Source organism: Myxocyprinus asiaticus, chromosome 8 (genome assembly GCF_019703515.2).
Source record: "Myxocyprinus asiaticus isolate MX2 ecotype Aquarium Trade chromosome 8, UBuf_Myxa_2, whole genome shotgun sequence".
Lineage (NCBI taxonomy): Eukaryota > Metazoa > Chordata > Actinopteri > Cypriniformes > Catostomidae > Myxocyprinus > Myxocyprinus asiaticus.
Window position 1 is genome coordinate 48904988 of NC_059351.1, and position 25217 is coordinate 48930204.

Sequence of the window (25217 nt, forward strand, 5' to 3'; positions counted from 1 at the left end):
AGTCCAGTCGTGAAATTTCCTCACTACTAAATATTCCACAGTCAACTGTCAGTGGTATTATAACAAAGTGGAAGCGATTGGGAATGACAGCAACTCAGCCACGAAGTGGTAGGCCACGTAAAATGACAGAGCGGGGTCAGCGGATGCTGAGGCGCATAGTGCGCAGAGGTCGCCAACTTTCTGCAGAGTCAATCGCTACAGACCTCCAAAGTTCATGTGGCCTTCAGATTAGCTCAAGAACAGTGCGTAGAGAGCTTCATGGAATGGGTTTCCATGGCTGAGCAGCTGCATCCAAGCCATACATCACCAAGTGCAATGCAAAGCGTCGGATACAGTGGTGTAAAGCACGCCGCCACTGGACTCTAGAGCAGTGGAGAAGCGTTCTCTGGAGTGACGAATCACACTTCTCCATCTGGCAATCTGATGGACGAGTCTGGGTTTGGCGGTTGCCAGGAGAACGGTACTTGTCTGACTGCATTGTGCCAACTGTGAAGTTTGGTGTAGGGGGGATTATGGTGTGGGGTTGTTTTTCAGGAGCTGGGCTTGGCCCCTTAGTTCCAGTGAAAGGAACTCTGAATGCTTCAGCATACCAAGAGATTTTGGACAATTCCATGCTCCCAACTTTGTGAGAACAGTTTGGGGATGGCCCCTTCCTGTTCCAACATGACTGTGCACCAGTGCACAAAGCAAGGTCCATAAAGACATGGATGAACGAGTTTGGTGTGGAAGAACTTGACTGGCCTGCACAGAGTCCTGACCTCAACCCGATAGAGCACCTTTGGGATGAATTAGAGCGAAGACTGCGAGCCAGGCCTTCTCGTCCAACATCAGTGTCTGACCTCACAAATGCGCTTCTGGAAGAATGGTCAAAAATTCCCATAAACACACTCCTAAACCTTGTGGAAAGCCTTCCCAGAAGAGTTGAAGCTGTTATAGTTGCAAAGGGTGGGCCGATGTCATATTAAACCCTATGGATTAAGAATGGGATGTCACTTAAGTTCATATGCGTCTAAAGGCAGATGAGCGAATACTTTTGGCAATATAGTGTAGTTGAAAGCTATTTGGTTCATTAAATGAAGCTTAACATTGTGTTTGTGTTTGTTTTTGAGCTGCCACAGTATGCAATGGACTGGCATGTCTTAAGGTCAATATTAGGTCAAAAATGGCAAAAAAGAAACAGCTTTCTCTAGAAACTCATCAGTCAATCATTGTTTTGAGGAATGAAGGCAGAAGATTTCATACAAAGGTGTACACTACAGTCTTCAAAGACAAAGGACAACTGGCTCTAACAAGGACAGAAAGAGATGTGGAAGAACAGATGTACAACTAAACAAGAGGATAAGTACATCAGAGTCTCTAGTTTGAGAAATAGACACCTCACATGTCCTCAGCTGACAGCTTCATTGAATTCTACCCGCTCAACACCAGTTTCATGTACAACAGTGAAGAGAAGACTCAGGGGTGCAGGCCTTATGGGAAGAATTGCAAAGAAAAAGCCACTTTTGAAACAGAAAAGCAAAAAGAAAAGGTTCGAGTGGGCAAAGAAACACAGACATTGGACAACAGATAATTGGAAGAGTGTTATGGATCTTAACCCCATTGAGCTTTTGTGGGATCAGCTAGACTGTAAGGTGCGTGAGAAGTGCCCGACAACACAGCCACATCTATGGCAAGTGCTACAGGAAGTGTGGGGTGAAATGTCACATGAGTATCTGGACAAACTGACAGCTAGAACAACAAGGATCTGCAAAGCTGTCACTGCTGCACGTGGAGGATTTTTTGATGAGAACTCTTTTTTTCAAATTGTAATAGTAATTTTTCATGTTATTAATGTCCTGACTATACATTGTGATCAGTTGAATGCCACGTTGGTGAATTAAAGTACCAATTTCTTTGCTTAACAGCAAAATCTGTACATTATTCCAAACTTTTGGCCGCCAGTGTATTTAAATAAATTGCCAGTTTTTCATTTTATAACTTGTGCATACTTAAGCAACATCCACTAATGAAATTATTTAAAAATCCACCCCTATATACACTTCTGATATTGTGAAAAATGAAAAGAACCGATGTGATTTCCATCACTAAACTTTGTCAGTTTAATATTTTATCCAATATACTAAGACATGTAATATAAGATTATTAATGTTGCCAACTTGTCTAAGATTGTGGTTCAAGAACAGTGAACATGTAATTATCACACAGATACAGTTTTACAAGTCTCAAATATTTTATTTCTCATTTTCATTAAAGACATTTCAATGGTTCCCACAGCATATGACGCAGCATGCAGAGAAATGAAGAAACAAAACGTTAAACCAAAAAGCGAAAAGTTTTCATCACTTGAAATTTTTCCTTTGTCCAAAACCAATCTCACTCTCTTGCCGAGGCCATGCCAAAGTTATAAAGATGGCTGTCTGACCCCCATCTAAAGAAATACAAAACCGAAATCTAGGAGCACTATAACACATATTCTGTACAAAACACTTCAACCCAATCATGAACGGAAAAAATAATAATAAACATAACCCCCACTCTTTTTAACAGTACCTGTTTAAAAGGAAGGGGAAAATGTAGTTTCGCTGGGAGTGAAACCGATCCAGAATAACATTTCTTTTCAGAACAATAATAATAATTATTATTATGGATAAAAGTAGTGAAGAAATTCGCTTTAAAATCATTTCCATATTTAAACATTTACCAAAAGTTTGGCAACGTCCATATATTTATATGTAACTGTCATTCAGATTATAATATCTCAATAGTACGATTTTTATGTAAACAAGAGAATCTTTTCCCCCATAAAATCAGATCTACATGCACAACAGAAAGCAAAAAAAGACATCGTATCATGCAAGCACATCACAAACACGACATGGGTCTTTGGGAAAGACATTAAAGAGCCATCACCGTGCAATGGCAGGCGCGTGACGCCGGTTTGCACGGGAAAACCACATTTGAAGCAAAAATAGTGGAGCAGCAAGATGCTGCTCCACTGTTCATTAATCCGTATTGACAGCGTTTAGTTTGGTCTCTCTTTTGTTAAAACAATCGAATCACACATTTCTGCATTTTAACAGAAATGGAGAAAGAGAGAAACTTGATGTGTGGAAATTCCTGAAGGTCAATCAGATCTGGTTTTGTCTACTCACGATAGCTTTTCGATGACATGCTGCGAACGGACTCAATTAAAGCTTAGAAAAAACCCGAACCCACATAACACACAATCCGTCCATTGAACCCTAATATACAAACATGAGCTACGAAGATCTTTACAATGCTGCCTGCAGTCAAGTTTGAGAATATGCATATGTAACTATAATGTTGAGAGGTAAATCAATATTACTTTGTTGCGTTAAATTCAGAAAACACATTAAAAAAAAAGTTCAGAAATTAACTGATGGCACTGTTCCATCCTACAGTTAAATGAGGTGTGATTTGACCCCCCCCACCCCAAGCAATAAAACACCTCCCTAACAAAAAATCTAGAGTTCAGGCAAAATTGCAGCAAATCATTATTTTCACATGCAAATGAGCTTGCGATTTGCCGCAAATGTTTGCCAGAAGTTTGCAGCTCTTCACCGGTAGTGATGAACCGGCAGCAAACCCTTGGCAAAAATGAAGAGTATGAAAAGTTTGCCAGAACTCCACATTTTTGTGTCTTAAAAGTAAACCACATATATGCACAACTTTAAATATATTTGATTTGTTCCTAGTCTACTGTATATCAGAAAGCAAGACTGTAGATGAACTCCCTGACAATATAAACACAGCACACTTTTACATACATACACACACATTCTTGGTAGAAAATTTGAATCAAATCTGCATTTTCTCAGAAGCAATTAGATCAAAGCAAACCCCAAAACATTTTTTGTTGTTGTTGCCTAAAACAGGAGGAAAAAAAGCAATAAGCCTGTTAATAACCTTATGTTAATGTATCTTTTCAATCTCCCTATAACATGAACATTAGATAGCGATTTAAATATTCAGCTATTGTTAAATCCCACATATGTTTTCATTGGCACTTCATGCTTGAAGCGTGTTGCAGTGAAATCAAGTCCCAAGTCATATCTCTCGCTCACATACACATATTCCCTGTAGACCAAATGCATAAAAGTAAAAAAAAAAAAAAAAAGACAGGACCAAAATAAATACAAAAAAATCCCCCCCCCCCGCCCCCTTCAAAAAGGAAAAGAAAAAGGAACCAACATGTGCATACACAAACACACAAAACAACGCACATACACACACACACACACACACACATCCTCCTCTTTTCCTCCTCCACCAAACTGAATCGCTCGGTAGTCTCTCCGACTGTCCTTAAATACCCGAGAATTTGGACAGAAGAATCTCATGCTCTCTAACACTTAGGATGGCTGGCGTCACAAGGCTCAGGGAGTACAGACGGGTACAGAGGCATCATTCAGAGAAATACTTCCATTGAGAGAGAGAGAGAAAGAGAAAGAGAGCGACAGAGAGAGAAAAAGAGAGAGAGAGAAAGAGACAGCATGTTAGCGGAACATCTGGAGCTGATTCTCAGAAATGAAGAAGTGAAAAAGAGGGTGTTCACTGAAGGGCCTGTCTGTCTCTTCACACGTCCACCACCATCTTTTTGTGAATATCTAAGCCGCCAACCACCTGTGGAATAAACGGACAAGTAAATAGGGAAACATGTCAGTGCATTGAAGTGTACTAATTAGGGATTTGCACGGTTACCATTTTTAACATTCGGTTAACCGTGTGGTTTCACGAACAGTTAATCGGCTTTTCGTCGGGAGTATAGTGCAGGAATAAAGACATTTTATTGCAATGGAATTTCATCAAACACTACTCAGAATAGCAGCAAATAAAGTGCACAGTGAGCTATGAGCCTAAAGAGCACAGTACAAAGATCTTCAAATGATCAAATCTCACATTAAAGTCAAACAAAAATAATCAAACTGTCACTGCCTGTATACGTGCTCTGCCCGGTTCAGATTTTCGTGAGGCAGTGAATGCAAGTATTGTCATGTATTACACTGCTGAGGTTAAATAGCCTTTTCGGGGTGCTTTGATTTTTAAATGGTTTAAAATCCAATGGCACTGAACTTGTTTAATTATTGTACGTAAATATGCACACCAGAGCACCAGTCTTACTGTTTATCAAGTGCTGAAAATTTGCTCAGTGAAAAACAACCTGGAATCATGTTTAATGGTGTAACAGTCAAGTGAAGTCCTCTTTGCAACCTGAACTTCTTCAGAACGCAGCAGTGGAGTAGCCAAGGGTTGGCCATTAAACCCAGGCCCACTCAGAATATTAGAAATTATTCTTTGACTTCAAATATATATTTATACAATAGTTAAAAAAAATGCATAAATTCTGATTTCTGAAAATGTGAAAACTGTTTGAATGGGCTGCTTCTCTGTTGTTAAGGAAAATAATTTGGTCGAAAACTTGGACCATCCATTTTTATTGAGGCCCACCCAAAAGTAATTTCCTGGCTACGCCCTTGGAACGCAGCACAATGATTGAAATGCAACGCAGGTGTTTCAAGATGAGTTTATAAAACTTTAAGTTCCTTTTAACTTTACTTAGTGTCTAAAAATGCGGCGATCCTGCGCGAGACGCTGAAAGAAGAAAACAGTTAGATTCAGCGCAACAGACAAAGACGTCCGTCCAGCGTATGTTAACAGTATAGAAAAACAGCACAGCTGCACACAGAAGCATGCTTGAACAGCCCCCAACTAGCCCTATACATGAAAAACTGGCCCAAACCCAGCCGGAAAACCTGACGGTTTGTCAGAACTCGAACTGGATTAGGGGGCCTGGGTAGCTCAGTGGTAAAGATGCTAGCTACCACCCCTGGAGTTCGCTAGATCGAATCCCAGGGTGTGCTGAGTGACTCCAGCCGGGTCTCCTAAGCAACCAAATTGGCCCAGTTGCTAGGGTGGGTAGAGTCACGTTGGGTTAACCTCCTTGTGGTCACTATAATGTGGTTCACTCTCGGTGGGGCGTGTGGCGAGTTGTGCGTGGTTGCCGCGGTGGATGGCGTGAAGCCTCCACACGTGCTATATCTCTGCGGTAACGCGCTCAACAAGCCACGTGATAAGATGCGCGGATTGACAGTCTCAGACGCGGAGGCAGCTGAGATTTGTCCTCCGTCACCTGGATTGATGCGAGTCACTATGCGACCACGAGGACTTAGAGCGCATTGGGAATTGGGCATTCCAAACTGGGAGAAATAGAAAAAAAAAAAACAACAACTCCTCCTGCCAGGTTGAAGACCTCTACTGTACACGTAGAATAACCAAATAGTTATTTTGGTATTTTAGGAGTGGCATGTTGAACAGTTAACCGAATGTTGACTATCTGTGCACATCCCTAGTACTAATGCAATAATTCACCATTTTACATATAAAAATCATCATAAATCCCCCCAAAAACAAACTCAAAACCTTCCGATTACAAAGAGTCACTCAAATGATCAATAGTATTGGAGAAGCTACTTTGATACTGTAACATCGCAAACTACAAGCTCGTTAAACTAAAGTTAATCTTTAAAAAGTAGTTGGTAACACTACAAGCTAGTAACAAAAAGTAGCTAACAACATTGAAGCTTTTTAAAGAAATACATAATTTACATATACAACAAAAGGATTATATTATTTAATTCTGCTCAATAATATCCCCTGGTAGTTATATATTTAATTAGGGCGACATTCCCTCAAGAAAATTAACTGAATACCACAATATTACTACAGTAAAACCACTGTTCATTTTGTAAGGGTTTAACAAATAAGGTCACAATATTAAATTGAACATAAATTCATACTTAAAAGAATATTCCGGGTTCAATACAAGTTAATACTCAATACTCATTGTAACCTCGTTTCTTGCCACCACATATGCTGTCGATTGAGCTTAACTTTTATTGAACCTGTAACATTCCTTTAATATACACTAATAAAACTTAACACTAATAAAAAGTCCTTGTTCACTTAAAATGGTCCCTTCTGCCAGAACTCTTAAAACTAATTTGTGCTTGTTTTCCAAATAAAAAAAATTTATTTTTTTTAAAAAAACCATAGAAAAACAGCAAGATGCAGCACAATGGTCAAAGACGTCCGTCTAGCGCATGGTTACATGGGAAAACATTTGAAAAACAGTACGGATGTATGCAAAATTGCATTCAGTGTGAACGACCCCTTACACGTTTTGCTGCATTTGATGCCAAACACCATTGGTTCTCGCACGTCATATGATGTGACGGACTGCAACATGGTAATTTTGAGAGCTGCAGATGAGTAAAAGAAGTGTATGGATTACTAAAAAATATTTATGGTGCATTTTTGTCCTCTTTTGGAGCTTAACATTATAAATCACCATCCACCTTTATTGTAGGGAAAAGAGCAGCTCATCCTTTCTGCCTAGCATCTCATTTTGTGTTACACGGAAGACAACTATACAGGGTCGGAATGACATGAGGTTGAGTAATTTATTGAAAAGTGTAATTTTCTGTTTAAGTATTCTTAACATCTTCAGCCAAGATTTTTTGTCTGAAAGCCAAAGTTTTGGTGCATCCATACATCAAATCTGCAAGAAGAAAGAAAAAATGCATTATTGACTCACAGCGCAGAACTCCTCAAATGATATCCTCCCATCTCCGTCCTTGTCTGCATTGATGATGGTTTTGTCGACGATCTGCTGCAGCTGAGTGTCTTTCAGGTTATTCCCTACCATCATCTTCAGCACCTGGAACAGCTCACCATTGGATATGTAGCCATCCTTATCCATGTCATAAATCCTAAACGCAACTGCACAAACAAGGAATTAAACAAATAAAGAAAACGTGACTTAATGCTTTGCTCCAGGGCACTATTAAATCAAAGTCCTGGAACAGCTGTTATCCCTCTTACGGAATCAGCATTATTAAAGGGGTTTGTTAAGAACCAGGCAAGTGAATGGTGACTGAGGCTAACAATAAAAATAAGGCTAAGTGAGGGGGCCTGGGTAGCTCAGCGAGTATTGATGCTGTCTACCACCCCTGGAGTCGTGAGTTTGAATCCAGGGCGTGCTGTGTGACTCCAGCCAGGTCTCCTAAGCAACCAAATTGGCCCGGTTGCTAAGGAGGGTAGAGTCACATGGGGTAACCTCCTCGTGGTCGTGATTAGGGGTTCTCGCTCTCAATGGGGCACGTGATAAAATGTGGGTGGATCGCGGAGAGTAGCATGAGTCTCCACATGCTGGGAGTCTCCGCGGTGTCAAGCACAACGAGCCACGTGATAAGATGTGCAGATTGACTGTCTCAGAAGTGGAGGCAACTGAGACTTGTCCTCCGCCAACCGGATTGAGGCGAGTAACCGCGCCACCATGAGGACCTACCAAGTAGTGGGAATTGGGCATTACAAATTGGGAGAAAAAGGGGATAAAACAAAAAAGGAAAAAAGAAGGATAAGGCTAAGAATGTCTAAGTTCAGAACAGCATGAGGGTGAATAAATGATGCAGGATTTTCATTTTTGGGTGAACTACTCCTTTAACAGGAGAAAAGTTTCGAAGACTGGAAGAGACTCACAGCGGAGCTTCATTTCCTTGTCGCCCTTGACGCTGAACTGAGAGACGCCCTCAATGAACTCTGGAAAAAAAAAAAAAGAAAAAAAAAAAAAGACAACTGTGTAACCATTTCCCCACTTTACTAGATCAAAGTTATGATGACACATCTGAATGCACCTTAAGTACACAGTGCACTCCTGAAACTAGGATGGCATATTCACAGAGTTTTGGAGAAGCATAGTGTGTGCTTCGACAACAGTACACTGAACTTCTTATTTTAACAATTTAAACTGAAATCTGGGTCAGAAAATGCACCATTATATATAAATAATATATATCTATGGCCCCATTTACACCTTGCATTAACATGCATTTCATATCCAGATAGTATCTGGATATCCTTTAGCTGGACTGAATTTACACCTTGCAGTCAAACGCATCTCCACTGTGATCTAATAGAGATCCTAATATAGTTGCCCGTGCAAATGGAATACACTACCTACATATTACATCAGATTATTGACGATTCTCTGTCTTTTAGAAATTTTAAAAACATTGAGGGATAATTCAAATGCTTTCCATCACTTCAGTCTGGGTTTTTGCTTCACTGAAAATTTTTTGGTGGCCACCAAAGATGAATTTCGTGTCGTGAAGCAAACTGAATGATATTCATCTTGTATTTGGCACTTTGTAAGTGCTAAATATGCTTCTCATCTGAAACGATCAAGTGAAGCCTGGTTTCATGTAAGTGTTGCGAGAGCCAAACACTGATTAGAAAACAGTAGAGACAAACAAGCATTTTCCAATGGAATAATTAATGGGATATTGTTCATTGTTTGGGTGACAAGATTGCACGACGGCAGTGTCTGTTGTGTTCTTCAGATCGCAATGGCAGAATAAACGAAAAAAGGCAAGAAATCGCAACACAGCTCTTAAACAACGGATGACTAAATCCAGTGTATTCTCATCACATAATTAATTACTTAGTTGTATCTAAATAACGAAAACGCATATGCATTTACACCTTCTTTGAATGTGGTCAGAATCCATCCCTTTCAGTCATACGATCACAATGCATCTTGGGTGCATTTACACCTGTCATTTAATCTGATGAAGTGCTATCCAACAGCTATCAGATCACTGAAAACACATCTTAATGCAAGGTGTAAATGGGGCCTTTGTGCAGAATTGTCCCCATACACAGGGCCATTTCTGACCATTCTGGCACCCTAGGTGAGTTCCTTATTGGTGCCCCAGTTGGGGGAGGGGGTCGGGGGTGCGTGCCGGCGGCCTCATCTTTAGGCAAACAAGAACCAGGGTAGGATGAGAGAAATGTCGTTATTTTACAACGTCTTCAAACATGGCTCAGACAATCAGTTTATTACTATATAAAATTACATAATATGAAGCAGCTGCTGGTTTGCATCAGAAACAATCAAATGAGATGAAGCACCTTCTATAAAGCTTTCAATTTACTGGATTATCAAAACTAGGCATTACTATATTGTAATGTAAGATGTAAAACATTTTCCCCTCAAAAATAACCATGAGATATGGCCATACAACCCAACCCTTAACAAAAATATACATAGACTTATAGAATGTTTCTATAAACAATGAACAATGATTTTGAGACCTTTGAAGTCCACTTCTCCATTGCCGTCTGTGTCGAATATATCGATGACTCGCTGCACCAGCGGGTTCTGCTGTAACTCGGGCAGAGACATAAACTCCTCCACACTGAGAGAACCCGAGTTATCCAGGTCGAGTTTCTTAAACCGCTTTCCAAGTCTTTTAATCTCATCAGCGTCAACTGAAATAGAGAGAGAGAGAGAGAGGTGGACGAAACAGAGGGAGAAGACAAAGTTATTTCTATAGTCCCACTTTATATCAAATTTTGCATCCTTTTCTCATTCTTATATGTTTGTTCCAATAAAAGCTACTACCATCACTGCTAGTTCTTCTTCGAAAACACTGATCTACTGTGATCACCTGGACTGCATCAGTCTTGACGCGCTCACAAACACACACGCACGAGGCATAAGCGACTCCATATTCAGGGCTCTCTCACACACTCTTGTATCCCCCTTTGAGTCCCATCAGAAAGCAAGAGCCTTACCCAGTTTGTCCTGCCTGGTGGACATGGTCATCGTTCAGAGGAGCTGCCGTTAAATTACAGCAGAGAGTAGTGGAATAGGCACTGCTAAATTATCTAATCTCATTCACACAGCCACGTGGTACACAACTCCAGTAATCAGCAGGCTGACAGTGGTTAGGGCTGCAAAATTAATGAAATTACAATTGAAATGGCCAAGTGCAATTATTAAAACACAACTGGAAGTTTTGAATATTAAATACAGTATGTCATTTACAGGATATGTGTAAAACCATTTGGGGGAAGGGGGTCCTACACAAGTTTGTCAACACAAAACCGCCACAAGAGTTTTTTCATTTATTATTTATTATACATTTCTGTAGGACTAAAGAGAATAGATGCTGATTCACATACTTTAAATCTAAATGTGCTTTTAAATACAGCGATCATGTGCAGTTTCTCATTGCTGTGTACAAACTGATGGTCTAAATTCATTTGTCACTGTATTTAAGCCACAGAATACGATGAACACAACTCATGGAGGATTTTAAAATGTTAATAACGCTTGATTTTGTTTCAGTTCATAATTCAGAATCATATACACTGGCGGCAAAAAGTTTGGAATAATGTACAGATTTTGCTGTTTAAGAAGGAAATTGGTACTTTAATTCACCAAAGTGGCATTCAACTGATCACATAGTATAGTCAGGACATTACTGATGTAAAAAACAGCACCATCACTATTTGAAAAAAGTCATTTTTGATCAAATCTAGACAGCAGCCATCACTCCAACACCTTATCCTTGAGGAATCATGCTAAATTGTTAATTTGGTACTAGAAAATCACTTGCCATTATATCAAACATAGTTGAAAGCTATTTGGTTCGTTAAATGAAGCTTAACGTTGTCTTTGAGTTTGTTTTTGAGTTGCCACAGTATGCAATAGACTGGCATGTCTTAAGGTCAATATTAGGTCAAAAATGTTTATACATTGCATGAAATTGCCAAAAAACCTTAAGATTTCATACAAAGGTGTACACTAGAGTCTTCAAAGACAAAGGACAACTGGCTCTAACAAGGACAGAAAGAGATGTGGAAGACCAGATGTACAACTAAACAAGAGGATAAGTACATCAGAGTCTCTAGTTTGAGAAATAGACGCCTCACATGTCCTCAGCTGACAGCTTCATTGAATTCTACCCGCTCAACACCAGTTTCATGTACAACAGTAAAGAGAAGACTCAGGGGTGCAGGCCTTATGGGAAGAATTGCAAAGAAAAAGCCACTTTTGAAACAGAAAAACAAACAGAAATGATTAGTGTGGGCAAAGAAACACAGACATTGGACAACAGATAATTGGAAAAGAGTGTTGTGGATCTTAACCCCATTGAGCATTTGTGGGATCAGCTAGACTGTAAGGTGCGTGAGAAGTGCCCGACAAGACAGCCACATCTATGGCAAGTGCTACAGGAAGTGTGGGGTGAAATGTCACCTGAGTATCTGGACAAACTGACAGCTAGAATAACAAGGATCTGCAAAGCTGTCATTGCTGCACATGGAGGATTTTTTGATGAGAACTCTTTGAAGATGTTTAAGAAGTTCTGAACACATTTTTCAAATTGTAATAGTAATTTTTCACATTATTAATGTCCTGACTGTACATTGAGATCAGTTGAATGGCACTTTGGTGAATAAAAGTACCAATTTCTTTCCATAAGAGCAAAATATGGACATCATTCCAAACTTTGGCTGCCAGTGTATAATTAATTGGGCCTGTAAGACATCGCTAACATTTTTCACTGCAATAATTGTTGTGAAGTTTTGCAAACTTTTCTTCTGTCTATTTGACAGATCCCACCAAATCTGTTTTTTACACACTCTGTTTATGCCTTTTAGCCTTAATATCCAAGGAGCAGCTATAGATGTTAACTGTTATGTCATATCTCAGTTCAAAAAGCAATCAGTCAAAGTCTGGGTAGATTAGATGGTAAGCGAACAATCAGTTCTCGTAGTCAATGTGTTGAATGCAGGAGAAATGAGCAGGAGTAAAGACTTGATCGACTTTGAAAATGGCCAAATTGTTATGGCCAGATGACTGGATCAGAGCATCTTTTACACGGCAAGACTTGTGGGGTGCTCCCGGTCAGCAGTCATGAGTACCTACAGTTAGTGGTCTGTGGAGGGACAAACCACGAACCGGTGACAGGGTGTTGGGTACCCAAGGCTCATCGTTGCACAGGGGAAACAAAGGCTATCCCATCTGGTCCAAACCGACAGAAGGTCTAATGGCACAATTCACAGAAAATTTTAATGGTGTGATGAGGAGGAGGGCGGGGCCGGGCCATGACTACGCAAGCCCGGCCCCCAATTGGGCTAATCAGCCGAGGAGAGGGATAAGTGCAGTGGGATGCGGCAGTTCGAGAGAGAGAGAGAGAGAGAGCCACACGCAACTGCCGTGTGTGTTTGTGTTGTGTGTCTTTTTGTTTCATTAAATATTATTTTGACAGTTTTTTTCGGTTCCCGACTCCTCCTTTCCCATTTTGAACCTTGTTAGATTGGTGCCGAAGCCCGGGAAGGAGGAGGGATGCGCTGTCGTGTAGTCCTCGCCACTGCCATCTGCCCAAAGGAGCAGCCACAACCGTCCGCCGAGGGATGGAGGAATTGGTGCCGGGGGTGGAGGGGCTCCCTACCGGCTGCCAATACCGGAGGGGCATTCCATCTGCCAGGGGTCAGAGGACTTGCTCCGGTCCGCCCGGGGAGGAGCGGCTGTCGCCCACCAGAGGGTGGAGGAGTGATCGAGGACCAGGCGATGGCGTGTCTGAGAACTGGCGAGCAAGTTTTTTTCTCTCCCTCACCTCTCTCTCGCACTGTCCCTCTCCTCTTTTTTTTGTCTTTGTTTTTCCCTCCCCTTGTCCCCCTGCCTAGCTCTAGAGAGGCGGGGAAAAGCCTGCCGGCAGACAGGGCCAAAAGGCAGCCCCCCCCCCAACGCACGCCTGGCCCCCAATCAGAGAAAGGGATAAGTGCAGCGGGATACGGCAGTTCGAGAGAGAGCCACATGCAGCTGTCGTGTGTGTGTGTTTGTGTTGTGTGTCTTTTTGTTCCATTAAATATTATTTTGACCATTCAGCCGGTTCCCACTTCCTCCTTTTCCATTTTTAACCTAGTTACAGATGGTTACGGGAGGAATGCGTCACAACACACACTGCATCGCACCCTGCTGTGTATGGGGCTGCGTAGCGGCAGATCGGTCAGAGTGCCTATGATGACCCCTGTCCACCGCCGAAAGCGCCTACAATGGGCACACCAGTGTCGGAACCGGACCTTGGAGCAGTGGAAGAAGGTTTCCTGGTCCGATGAGTCCCGTTTCCTTTACATCACGTGGATGGCCGTGTATGTGTGTGCCGTTTACCTGGGAAAATGATGGCACAAGGATGTACTGTGGGAAGACGACAAGCCGGCGGAGGGAGTGTGATGCTCTGGGCAATGATCTGCTGGGAAACTCTGGGTCTAGCCATTCATGTGGACATCAATTTGAAACTTGCCACCTACCTAAACATTGTTGCAGACCAGGTACACCCCTTCATGGCAATGGTATTCCCTGATGGCAGTGGCCTCTTTCAGCAGGATAATGCGCCTTGCCACATTGCACACATTGTTCGGGAATGGTTTGAGGAACATGGTGAAGAGTTCAAGGATTTGCCCTGGCCTCCAAATTCCCCAGATCTCAATACGATCTGTGGGATGTGCTGGACCAACAAGTCCAATCCACGGCAGCACCACCTCGCAGGTGGGGTTACAGGCAGGGTTCCCGCTCTTTTCAACCAATGAATTTCCATGACTTTTCCATGACTTTAAAGATAATTTCCATGCCCAAACATTTAGCCTTCCATTCTGAAAATGGCACTGAAATCACATAATTGCAAATTTGTAACACCAAAACCACATCATTTTTTGATAAAAGTTCAACTGAAAACATTTCATTTTAAATGTAATCTATACAAACACATTGCATGAATCCTAAAATGGGTGGGGATTAGTGGCACATCGTTGTCTCTAAGGGTGCTTTCACACTTGGTTAGATTGCTTGGACCGCGCACAGATTCGTTTCTTCGCCCCTCCCCCTGCCGTTCTCTGTTCACATTATATTATTTCGGTCCGAACCGCATTCCAATTGAGTCATCAATATGAGTACAAATGACAGCTGTTTACTACTGTCAGCTTCACTGTGTTATTAAAGTATTCATCTCTTTGGATTTACCACCAAAACTTTACATGCACAAAACGACACTTGTGTTTGTCTCCAGCAGATGCATTGAATGTGCAATGATGTGATGAAAATTAGCATTTGTCTGCTGCGAGCCCGCGGATGTGTTGCAAGAGATATAAAGAATGTGAGCTGCTTTCTGACGGGGATTTATTTAGACACAAGCAGGTGTAAGAAATGCATTATACCATAATAACTGCGATCGGGAGCCTGAAAAGATGCAACTTATACGTCATCATAAGCGGTTCACTTTAGGGCTGGGCGATAGGATGATGTTATTGTATATCGACGATATCTTACAAAGAAGATTGCGACACTCAACTGACCGAAGATGATCGACAATATTGGGAAATGGAAAAAAACCAAGGATCTGGGAAGTCAGCAAATATATTAAACAGTCGCCCAGGATGTGAAACTAGCACCTGCCACCCGCAAAATGCGACGAGGTTGAATCCAGTCCACAAACTCCTCGTCCAAATGTATTTCATGCACAAGTAATTTTGCTCATCTACCCGCAACAGGCGGGTGACCTGTAAGACGTCTCGGAGTGACACATGACAAGAAATGCTGCTAGACACAAAGACGCCTGCTTGAAGAAACACTTATTATATATCTAAAAACAGTCTAAGAAAGGCTGTCAATCCTCATGTCTGATTCGCTGTTTGTTCAGAGGCGTGCAGCACGAGCCTGAATTTATTAGGCTTTATTATTATGATTATTATTATCTTTACATTTATAATTGTCTTTAGTTCTTAATCTTCTGGCTGTTAGTAAATTTCCACCTGTAGTCGTTGACGTATACTTGCGTGATGGCAAATGCGTTTGTTGGAGATGGTGAACGTTTGGATTTGGGGAGGTGGTTCTATATAAGATTTTTATAGATATTTTATATTATTATTTTAATTAATTTTTTCTTTTAGTTTAAAGTGCAATTTGATGAGTTGATGAGAGAGGTCAACAGAGAATGGCCAGACTGGTTCAAACTGACAAAGTCTACGGTAACTCAGATAACCGCTCTGTACAATTGTGGTGAGAAGAATATAATATCAGAATGTTATTCTGAGATGCAGGTTGGCGCTCTTTTGGCGGCACAAGGGGGACCTACACAATATTAGTCAGGTGGTTTTAATGTTGTGGCTGATCGGTGTAAATGTTCAGTTTGTGTTTGTTAGATTTCTCTGGTCTGATGTGAACACAGTTGAATGTTGTTGTTTTTTTTAATGTCAGAAAAGTGTTTTTTTAACACAGATGCTAACTGGGGAGGGATTATGGTGTCATTATGGTTGCTAAGTGCCCATATGACCAACAGGTGGCTCAGTTTCACACCAGCACACTTATTATCAGCCTGTTACAGTTCTCTGCAATTATTTTCTCTAGCCTCCTGAGAAAAATAAGATGTTGCTTCTAGGAGAAACTGTCATCTTCAGTAACAGTTCATGGATCATTCCTATCTGGGGTTGTACGTGCAACCTTTGTGTTAGCAATCCAGATCATTAACCATTACCAAATAGGGATGCACCGATACCATTTCTTCTCTTCCAATCTGATACCTGAAATCTCAGTATCGGCCGATACCAATCCCGATTCGATACCAGTGTTTTTTTTTTCCAAATCAGTTTAGAATATCTATACTTCACTCTGTGATACTAACTGGAGGTACTCTTTTATATGTAAAGAAACACAAACCTTTAACTACACATTATTTCAATATAAATGCATAGCCTGTTAAAAAAAAAATTATTGTTAACTAGTCTACTGGATAATGTAGCAGCAAAATTAACAGTGATTCCAGTGAAAGTCTTCAGTAGAAAAGAAGCCAGTTTTCTTTGCACAATTTTTTCAACTTGTATCTGCACTTCAAAGGATTCAGATCTCTTTTTTTGTATACTTTAATTGAAAGATATCAGTCCATTTTTCACTCATTTTTGGAACCCGGTCAATTTAAATATTGTTGTAATTTGTAAACAAATAATAATGATAATAATAATAATAATAATAATAATAAATTATCATTTTTATTATAGACTTTTAGAATTTTATAAATCAATATTAATATCCGGTATTTCAGGTGTGCACCTTTAACTTTAAAACCCTCTGGCTTTTATTTTGATGGTCGGAACACTTCAGGACATCATGTAAGTGTCTGTATGTGGCCTAGCTCACAGTAGTTTAATTTGCTTCTTATTCAAAATCTGGTGAAATGCTTCTCCGGTGCCGTTCTAAATGCATAGAATAAGTGAACCGAACTACTGAGCTTCTACATCTGAGATGTTATTCATGTGTGGCGCTCACATATTTCACGCCGCTCTGAGAGCTCGAGTGCATCAACAACCTGCGCGTGCAATGTATGTGTGTCAACAGAGCCGCGTCATTCACTAACGCACTGCTCATGCATACTATATATTTACTTGTTGAACACAGCCTTTTGCGATTTACAAAGCTATTGCATGTCTTCAAGTGGCTTTGAATTAAATGCACAAGTCATATGGACTACGTTAATGGTGCTACATAAATCATTTTTGGAGCTTGACAGCAACAAACGTGACTAACACGAGGTATCGGATATGGATACCCGATCAGTCTAAAAACATCAGTATTGGAATGGTGCATCCCTATTACCAATCACCATCCACTTGTATGGAAAAGAACAGCTCTGACGTTCTGCCTAACATCTTTTGTGTTTCTCAGAAGAAAGAAAATAATACAGAACGACATGAGGGTAAATGAGTAAAAGATCACAAAATAAACTATTCCTTTAATTTACAAATGAGAGATGGGCTGTATTCTTCTACACACAGAACAGAACACAAAGGAAGCTATATACAGTCATTACATATGATAAAGCACCCTCCTTAACCAACTGGTAGTACTAAAATCCTCTCAAATAAGCACATAAATACACACACAAGATAGCTTTGTGGTCCAAAAATAACAGTACCCATAAATGTGTTTGTCAGTAATTACAAATGTCCAAAAGATATAAGAAAATCCACATGAAAATGGGACTATCACCTCATGTTCCTCACCACCAACTCTAAAAATAGACGTCCTGCAGCCCTGACACTGACCTTTACCAGCTGGAGTAATATATAGACCTAATTTCCACAGCAACACCCCTACGCCACCCTGTCTAGCCTGAGTGCACTAGGGCTGGCCACCCTCCAAACTCAGAGAGCCCCACTGATCCAGGGGAAGCCCTTTCCCTCATGACTCCATTCTCCAGCTGATCCAAGGGCAGCCGATACAAGTGTTTAAAAGGACAGGAACACAAGCTATTCTGAATGAACCCAGACACGGAAAGGTATTTTCTAATACTCCAAATAGGCCTTGACCTTGACTAGTCCTAGTCCTTACTTAGTTTGACTTGCCTAACAGATGCTAAAATCCCATTGGTGAAATTAATGAAACAAAATCAAAATTTAGGTAAGATGGAACAACGGCCCATATACTTACAGTGTGAGCACATTTCCAAGGGATAACTCGCCTCGTTTCCCTGTAGAAAGAGAGAAGAATAAGCCCAAATCAACATGAGAATATGCATCACTGGTAAAAATCAGAAAGGCAATGGGCAGTTTTCAAATCCAACCACCCCCACCCCCCAGACTGGGTAATAAAATTAGGACAAAAATGTACAAAATTGTATAGGCTAATAATATTCTTATTTTCAAAATAATCTGGCACTCTTGGAAGGACTCTTTGCCAATCGATTTAGAGAACTGGAACTAACTGTTGAATAATCAATACATTAATTAGAGATAGAGAGAGTGCTTATTAGAGATTTAGAATATTAAAAAGTCAGGGGAACAGCCCGTGTTTTTAAGCCACAAATGCTCTGTCTGTGAATGAATCTGCACATTCGGGTTTGCTGACATGTCTTTTGGAGGGTAAAATTAGGGGCAGTTCTAAAAAAAGCTAGACACAGTGAAATCATTGGAACAGAATGAAGGTGTCTTGAGACGTGTTTTTATAAGTTGAAGTTCTACAGCATGGCATTTTAAAAATGTGCCGTTCATATGCGAAACATGGCACAATGGTCAAAGACATTAATAAAATAATACTCGACTTTTATTAATGTCTTTTTGGGTTCCAAAAAACTACAGTGTGAATGGAAAGTGGACTTAAAATGCTTTAAATATTTTATTTATTTTATGTTGTCAATGTCTACAAACTTGGTTGAGGGTTTTTTTCAAAATCCTTCAACAAAAATCAAAAATACTAAAGGCCCATGTATACTTCGGCTGTCTGTGTTGCGGATCACTCCGTGCACAGTATGCATGATGCAAATTTCGTCCTCAGCACAGTCCACGTGGACTGCGCACGACCCAGATTTTCTTGACAGGCGGACTTTGCCATCCACTGGACTAAATATCACAAAGCAGCTGTAGTGGGATGTGTCGAAAGTGTTCATATTCGTTTGCGGTCAGAAGAGTATACTTTTGAAAAGCAACACGGCTGACCTTTCACGAGCTGATCTGGAACGAATAAAAACGAAATGCATCCGGGGCTCAACTCCTCCTAAAACTTTCAAGTTAAACACAACAAAGCTGGTACAGACCTTTAGGCTGTTCTGGAATAGTGTGCTGTGTCTTTTCTAACTGATCGAACTTACAGTTTTTGCACAGTGGACGATCAAAAATCAGAAAAATCCCATTGACTTACATAGACGGAATGTTCAAATGGGCCAATGGAATGCTCGTTAATTCAAACTCCAATGGTCAAAAAATTCAAATGCAAACAATCCTACAAAAGGCCTTTGATCTGCTTTAAGTTTCTCTCTCTCTCTCTCTGTATATATCTATATATGATGGTTTATCTGACTATGTATCTAGCTAGCTATCTATGCTGCTAAATGTTTTACTGTCTGTAATATTATATAAACACTGACACCACATAAATACACACAATCAGTTATCATTCTTATTACCAAGCATATTGAGACCAAAGGGCAACATCCTTTATTGAAAACTTTTGCGGTACGACAACAACATTAACACTAGTGGTCAACTGCAGCAAGGTTTTCAATGGCCAATTCGAAGGTGATGCCAATCATATCTAGACAGCAAGGTGGCTACTGGCCAATATAATGCTGATATCCCTTTAATAACAAGTTCTTCCTCGTCTTGACTTGTTTGGGACAAGTACTGCTCTGTTTTTTCACCATTATGTTTTTCTTCAGTGTTCTCACATGAAAATAACAAAGTAGTCCTGCCCACTGATGGCTTAACAGATATATATGAACGGAATAGTGGAATCTGTATCGGATGACACACTTGTACCGTGACAGTATATACCATCAGGCATTATTTTATTATACATCAGAGAGGAATTACACACTGCACTCAGCCAATGAAGAAATCAGGCCACGCCGCCGCCGCCGCCACCACCACCTAATTTCAGTACACTGGGACAAGCACAACTAGCAGAAGACAGAGAGAGAACAGCAGAAGAAGTGAAGATGTATGTCATGATAGAGGAGGATAGAGAGGGAAAGTAGAGAAAGACAGAAAGATAGAAAGAAAATGGAATGGGGGCAGCAGTTCTAAAACGATACCTCATTAGCTATTCAGCCCTGGGCCTTATGTTAAAAGCTTTTAATTATTTTTCAGTTCTTTTTTTCCACATTCTTTTGTCTTCTTGATCACTATCCCAAAGGTTATTTTTTACCATGCTAAAATATGCACAATATTAGAAATTCAAAACACTTTTTTACTCAAACCAGCCCATCTGGCACCAACAATCATCCATGTGATTATCTAATCAGCCAATCGTGTGGCAGCAGTGCAGTGTATAAAATCATCCAGATACAGGTCTGGAGCTTCAGTTAATGTTCACATCAACCATCAGAATGGGGAAAAAAATGTGATCTCAATGATTTGGACCGTGGCATGATGGTTGGTGCCAGATGGGCTGGTTTGAGTATTTCTGTAATTGCTGATCTCCTGGGATTTTCACACACATCAGTCTCTAGAATTTACTCCGAATGGTGCCAAAAACAAAAAACATCCAGTGAGTGGCAGTTCTGTGGCCTTGTTGATGAGAGAGGTCGACGGAGAATGATCAGACTGGTTTAAACTGACGAAGTCTACGGTAACTCAGATAACTGCTCTGTACAATTGTGGCGAGAATAGTTGTAGAATAGGTTGGCACTGCTTTGGCGGAATGAGGGGGACATACACAATATTAGGCAGGTGGTTTTAATGTTGTGGCTGATCGGTATATGTATACATAGTTACATGTTTATTGTTTACATGTGTAATTTTACATGCAGCCATTTTTGCAATTCTGCTCCAAATATACATACTTCATCTTTAAAGCACCCCCTTTGTGTGAATTAAATTAGTAAAGAAGTCAATTTTAGGTGCTTTGTGTGTTTGCACATTTGGTGTGGGAGTAGATCAAACTCAAATGGGACAGGTTACTTGAGTCACTGCACAGTCAAAAACTGATTTCTGACCTTTCTAATTTACTTTATTCAGACACAGCCATTTCAGTATGTTGTTAAATCTAAAATTAGCTAGGACGTTCCCATGCACTACAAACAGAGTGTTTTGCCAGAGCTAGTAGGTTAGCTCAGGTTGAATGCCTTGTGCTATTTTAACGTTAGTGTTAGAGAGACAGCAAATTAACTTAAAGTGGATTGAGGGTTTAGGCTTACTTCAACTGGTTATCAAGTCTCAACTGTGAGCAAGTCATTAGGCATGAAAAACATCTCAAAACAAAGAAAAAGGCTAAAATTGAAACAGTTAATTGGTTAAAATGAAACAGAATGTTAAATTGGGCAATTTACTCTTAATGACGTCACTACCTCTCTAGCAGTCTAACGTCCAATTAGGAAGTTCCTCAATGGTTTGATCTAATAGGAAGATATCAATGAGCCAACTGGCACCTGTACAGATACTTCATTTCCAACCCTATCCCTGCATCCAATACGTGTACTTCACAACTATGCAAAAAGCAATGTGCCAAATTAGTTTGATGAGCTTGTAGTCAAATGAGCTTGTAGTAATTCTCTTTGATAATGTAAGGATACTGGCAAAGGTCAACAGATATAGTGTTAATTTGCATAATTTAGCAGATGCTAAACATGGTCAATTACTATGAAATTAAAATGAGTATATATATGCTGGTTGTAGAGAGCTATATTTGAGGACTAGGTTAAACTAAAAATGTGTGACTCATTTTAAAGACTCCATTGTAAGACTTGATGAGCAGTTTTCTTTACTGTGTTCATGTATTTGAAACCATTACAAATTTCGCAAGGAATTTCTGCTTTCAATTTTTGGGTGAAATTTGTTAATATTGTGTATATAAGTGTTAAATTCATTTCAGCAATTTTGAGTAGGCTACATCTCTTTAGCAGCCATTACGTTTATATTGGCCACCCAGCTATCTAGATATTATCAGCCACTGAAAAACCCTTATCGGTCTACCTCTACCCTATTAGCACATGTAAATCACCCAGATATCTATTTGATGTTTGTGCTTACATCTGGAAGACATACTTTTTACATTGTTTAATCATCTGCAATACGTCTATGAGACGTTTCCTTTCGGATATCAATGAGACATTCAGCATATGACTTTGAAACGTTTATGATTTAGAATGTTTGTACTGTAAATCTGATCATTTTAAGATGTTAAGCACATGTTAGTGAGAACCCAGACATCTCAGAGATGTCTGCTTTAGATCTTTTCATCTGGAAAGCATCAGAATGTAATTAACATCTGCTAAACATCTTAAAAAGATCAGATTTCCAAAGAATCTCCATCATAACGTCTCAAAGACATCTGCTGAATGTCTTAATGACATCCGAGACATACTTATAGACGTACTGCAGACGATACATGTAAAATATGTTTTCCAGATGTAAACACACACATATAACAGACGTCTGGGTGATGAATGTGTGCTATCAGGGAAAGAGATGCTTTCCAGAAAGAAAAAAAAAAAGACATCTCAGAGATGTATTGCTATCTGGGTAGTCACTATAAAAAAAATATTCCCTGATATTACAAGTTTTCCATGACCATGGTGACCCCATGGCCAGTAGGCTGCTCGTCCCTTTCCCAGATAGCACACGTACATCTCCGCGATGTCCATTTTAGATCTTTTCATCTGGAAAGCATCACAATCTAATTAACATCTGCTAAACATCTTAGAAAGATCAGATTTATAAATACTGTAAATTATAAACGTCTCAAAGACATCTGCTGAATGTCTTATTGGCATTTGAGACATACTTATTGTCATACATCTTATAGACATTGCAAATATGAAAACAACGTAAAAAAATGCGTCTTTCAGATGCCAACACACATCAGACTGATGTCTGGGTGATATGCGTGTGCAATCAGGGTTAACATACTGTAAAAGATAAGATTTGTTTAAGCACATTTTTTTTAAAGATCTGACTTTCTCTATTATGTCACTTGTGTCAAACTCATGACTGAGTACACATTAACTGATACAAGGCTACTACACTTGATTGATCATGTAGGGCCACATAAACACTGTTCATAAACAATGCTTGTTTTGGTGACCCCTTTTAAACAGCACCCTCCTTTAGTTGATGATTGGCCCGCGATATCAATCGTTTCTGGAGAAACAACCAGTCGATTCAAGTTGTCAAGAGATCTATTTAACACGCAAACCAGCTCTCGATCAAGCTTGACACATGTATCGATCGAGCCCATCCTCGCCGTTACAATGAAGAGCGGTAGCAGCAGCTAGCTCGCGATACAATGTTTCTCTTGTCCTGCCGCGGGCCGCGGTCATTACAACGCTCATATAGTACACTGTATCACTGATTGGTCAAACAGAGTAATAACACTGGAATCAAAGGGAAAACAAAATGTGTTTTCTGTGTCCATGTTTCCCTTCCTAGCGTAAAGAGGCTTCCCGAACGTGGGCCACACTGACAGCCTTCAACAACAGCTTTGATCACGACACCGCGAGCACATTACGAGCAGGTCACGGCACCAGAAAAAGAGCTTTTAACGCTCTGTTGATATGAAGTGCAGCATATACATAGTATGTAACGTATTATATATATATTTGGACTGGTTTTACGATAGCTGTTCTCTGGTCTTACCATTCTGTCGGTCGGCTCTTCTTCGCCTTGTGCAGAATCTCACGAATTTAACGGGTCGCACTTTGCGCTGTCGGTGAACCGAATCGCTCGGATTTGTCTTCTCGGTCTTTCAGTCGACGGATGACGGATTCACTGCAGTGTCTCCAGCAGGTCCGCAGCGGAGGGGGAAGAGGCAGTGGGTTGAGTTGGTGGTGGAGAAGAGAGGAAGGGAGGGAAAGAGCAAGAGGGAAGGGGGAGGTGCATTAGAACAGCACATCCGGGTATTTCAACCTTATTTTCTCTCTGTCAATACAGAAACCCTTGGTTTTCAATAAAATAACGCACAAAATAACGTACATTTGGCACATTTTCCTTAATATACATGTATTTGCGTCTAAAAAACAAACAAAGAACTTGTTAAAATGACATCTCATATATTTAGTATGCAAAAGCTGCCTCATGACCAATACAGGACCATTAGGCCTACCGTACATTACTATACTACGTTTTCATATATTTTTGGATAAAATATTAATCTTAAAGATACACATCATATTAATTAGCTTTTTCATGTTTTCTTTAGAATTATATTTTAATTGGTAATATTAGTTTTCTCTGTACTCAGTATCACTAAGGATTCACTCAAATGATAATTCTCCTTGGTCACCACTTGCATTGAATGGACAAACAGACATCATATCCCCATTAAAACATCTACGTTTGTGTTCCGCGGCAGAAAGAATGGCATACGATTTTTAGACGACATACTGGTGAGTAAATTATGAGATAATTATCATTTTGGGGTGAACTGTGAAAATTCTCTCATCATTTACTCACCCTCAGGCCATCCCAGATGTGTAATATTTCAGCTCTGTAGGTCTTCACAATGCAAGTGAATGGTGACCAAATCTTTGAAGCTCCAAAAAGCAGATAAAGGCAGCATAAAAGTAATCCATACAACTCCAGTGGTTAAATCCATATCTTCGGAAGCAATATGATAAGTGTGGGTGAGAAACAGATCAATATTTAAGTCCTTTTTTTACTATAAATCTCCACTTTCATTTTCACTTCCACGTTCTTCTTCTATTGTTTTTTTGAAGATTCACATTCTTTGTGCATATCGCCACCTACTGGATGGGGCTGGTCAAAGGTGGAGATTTTTAGTAAGATTCTCGGAAGTCATTCATTATCATTGTGTAAACAATCGAGTTTTATCACACAAGCATTTTCATTTTTAAAAGTTTAAAAAT

General features: G+C 40.1%; 1 protein-coding gene and 1 long non-coding RNA gene across 2 annotated transcripts; one reads left to right on the forward strand and one right to left on the reverse strand.

Moving 5' to 3' along the window:
* The first annotated feature begins 1575 nt into the window (after positions 1-1575).
* Positions 1576-12236, forward strand: LOC127445053 (uncharacterized). The gene is made up of 2 exons (XR_007897918.1): positions 1576-1631; positions 12052-12236. It is a non-coding gene; the product is annotated as an uncharacterized LOC127445053 (long non-coding RNA).
* LOC127445045 (calcineurin subunit B type 1-like) lies at positions 2209-24206 on the reverse strand. Its single transcript, XM_051704780.1, has 6 exons — positions 23989-24206; positions 18350-18389; positions 10174-10350; positions 8560-8619; positions 7616-7800; positions 2209-4644 (listed from the first exon to the last, which is right to left on the reverse strand). The coding sequence occupies exons 1-6, from the start codon at positions 23989-23991 to the stop codon at positions 4597-4599; spliced, it is 513 nt and encodes a 170-aa protein (XP_051560740.1). The 5' UTR covers positions 23992-24206; the 3' UTR covers positions 2209-4596.
* Between the last annotated feature and the right edge of the window lie 1011 nt (positions 24207-25217).

Excerpts from the sequence above, each read along its gene's own strand:
- LOC127445045 (XM_051704780.1), bottom strand. Across the intron at positions 10,351-18,349 it reads CTTGGAAATGTGCTCACACT|TTGACGCTGATGAGATTAAA; the intron begins GTAAGTATATGG and ends TCTCTATTTCAG. Across the intron at positions 4,645-7,615 it reads CATTTGAGGAGTTCTGCGCT|GTGGTTGGCGGCTTAGATAT; the intron begins GTGAGTCAATAA and ends TTTATTCCACAG.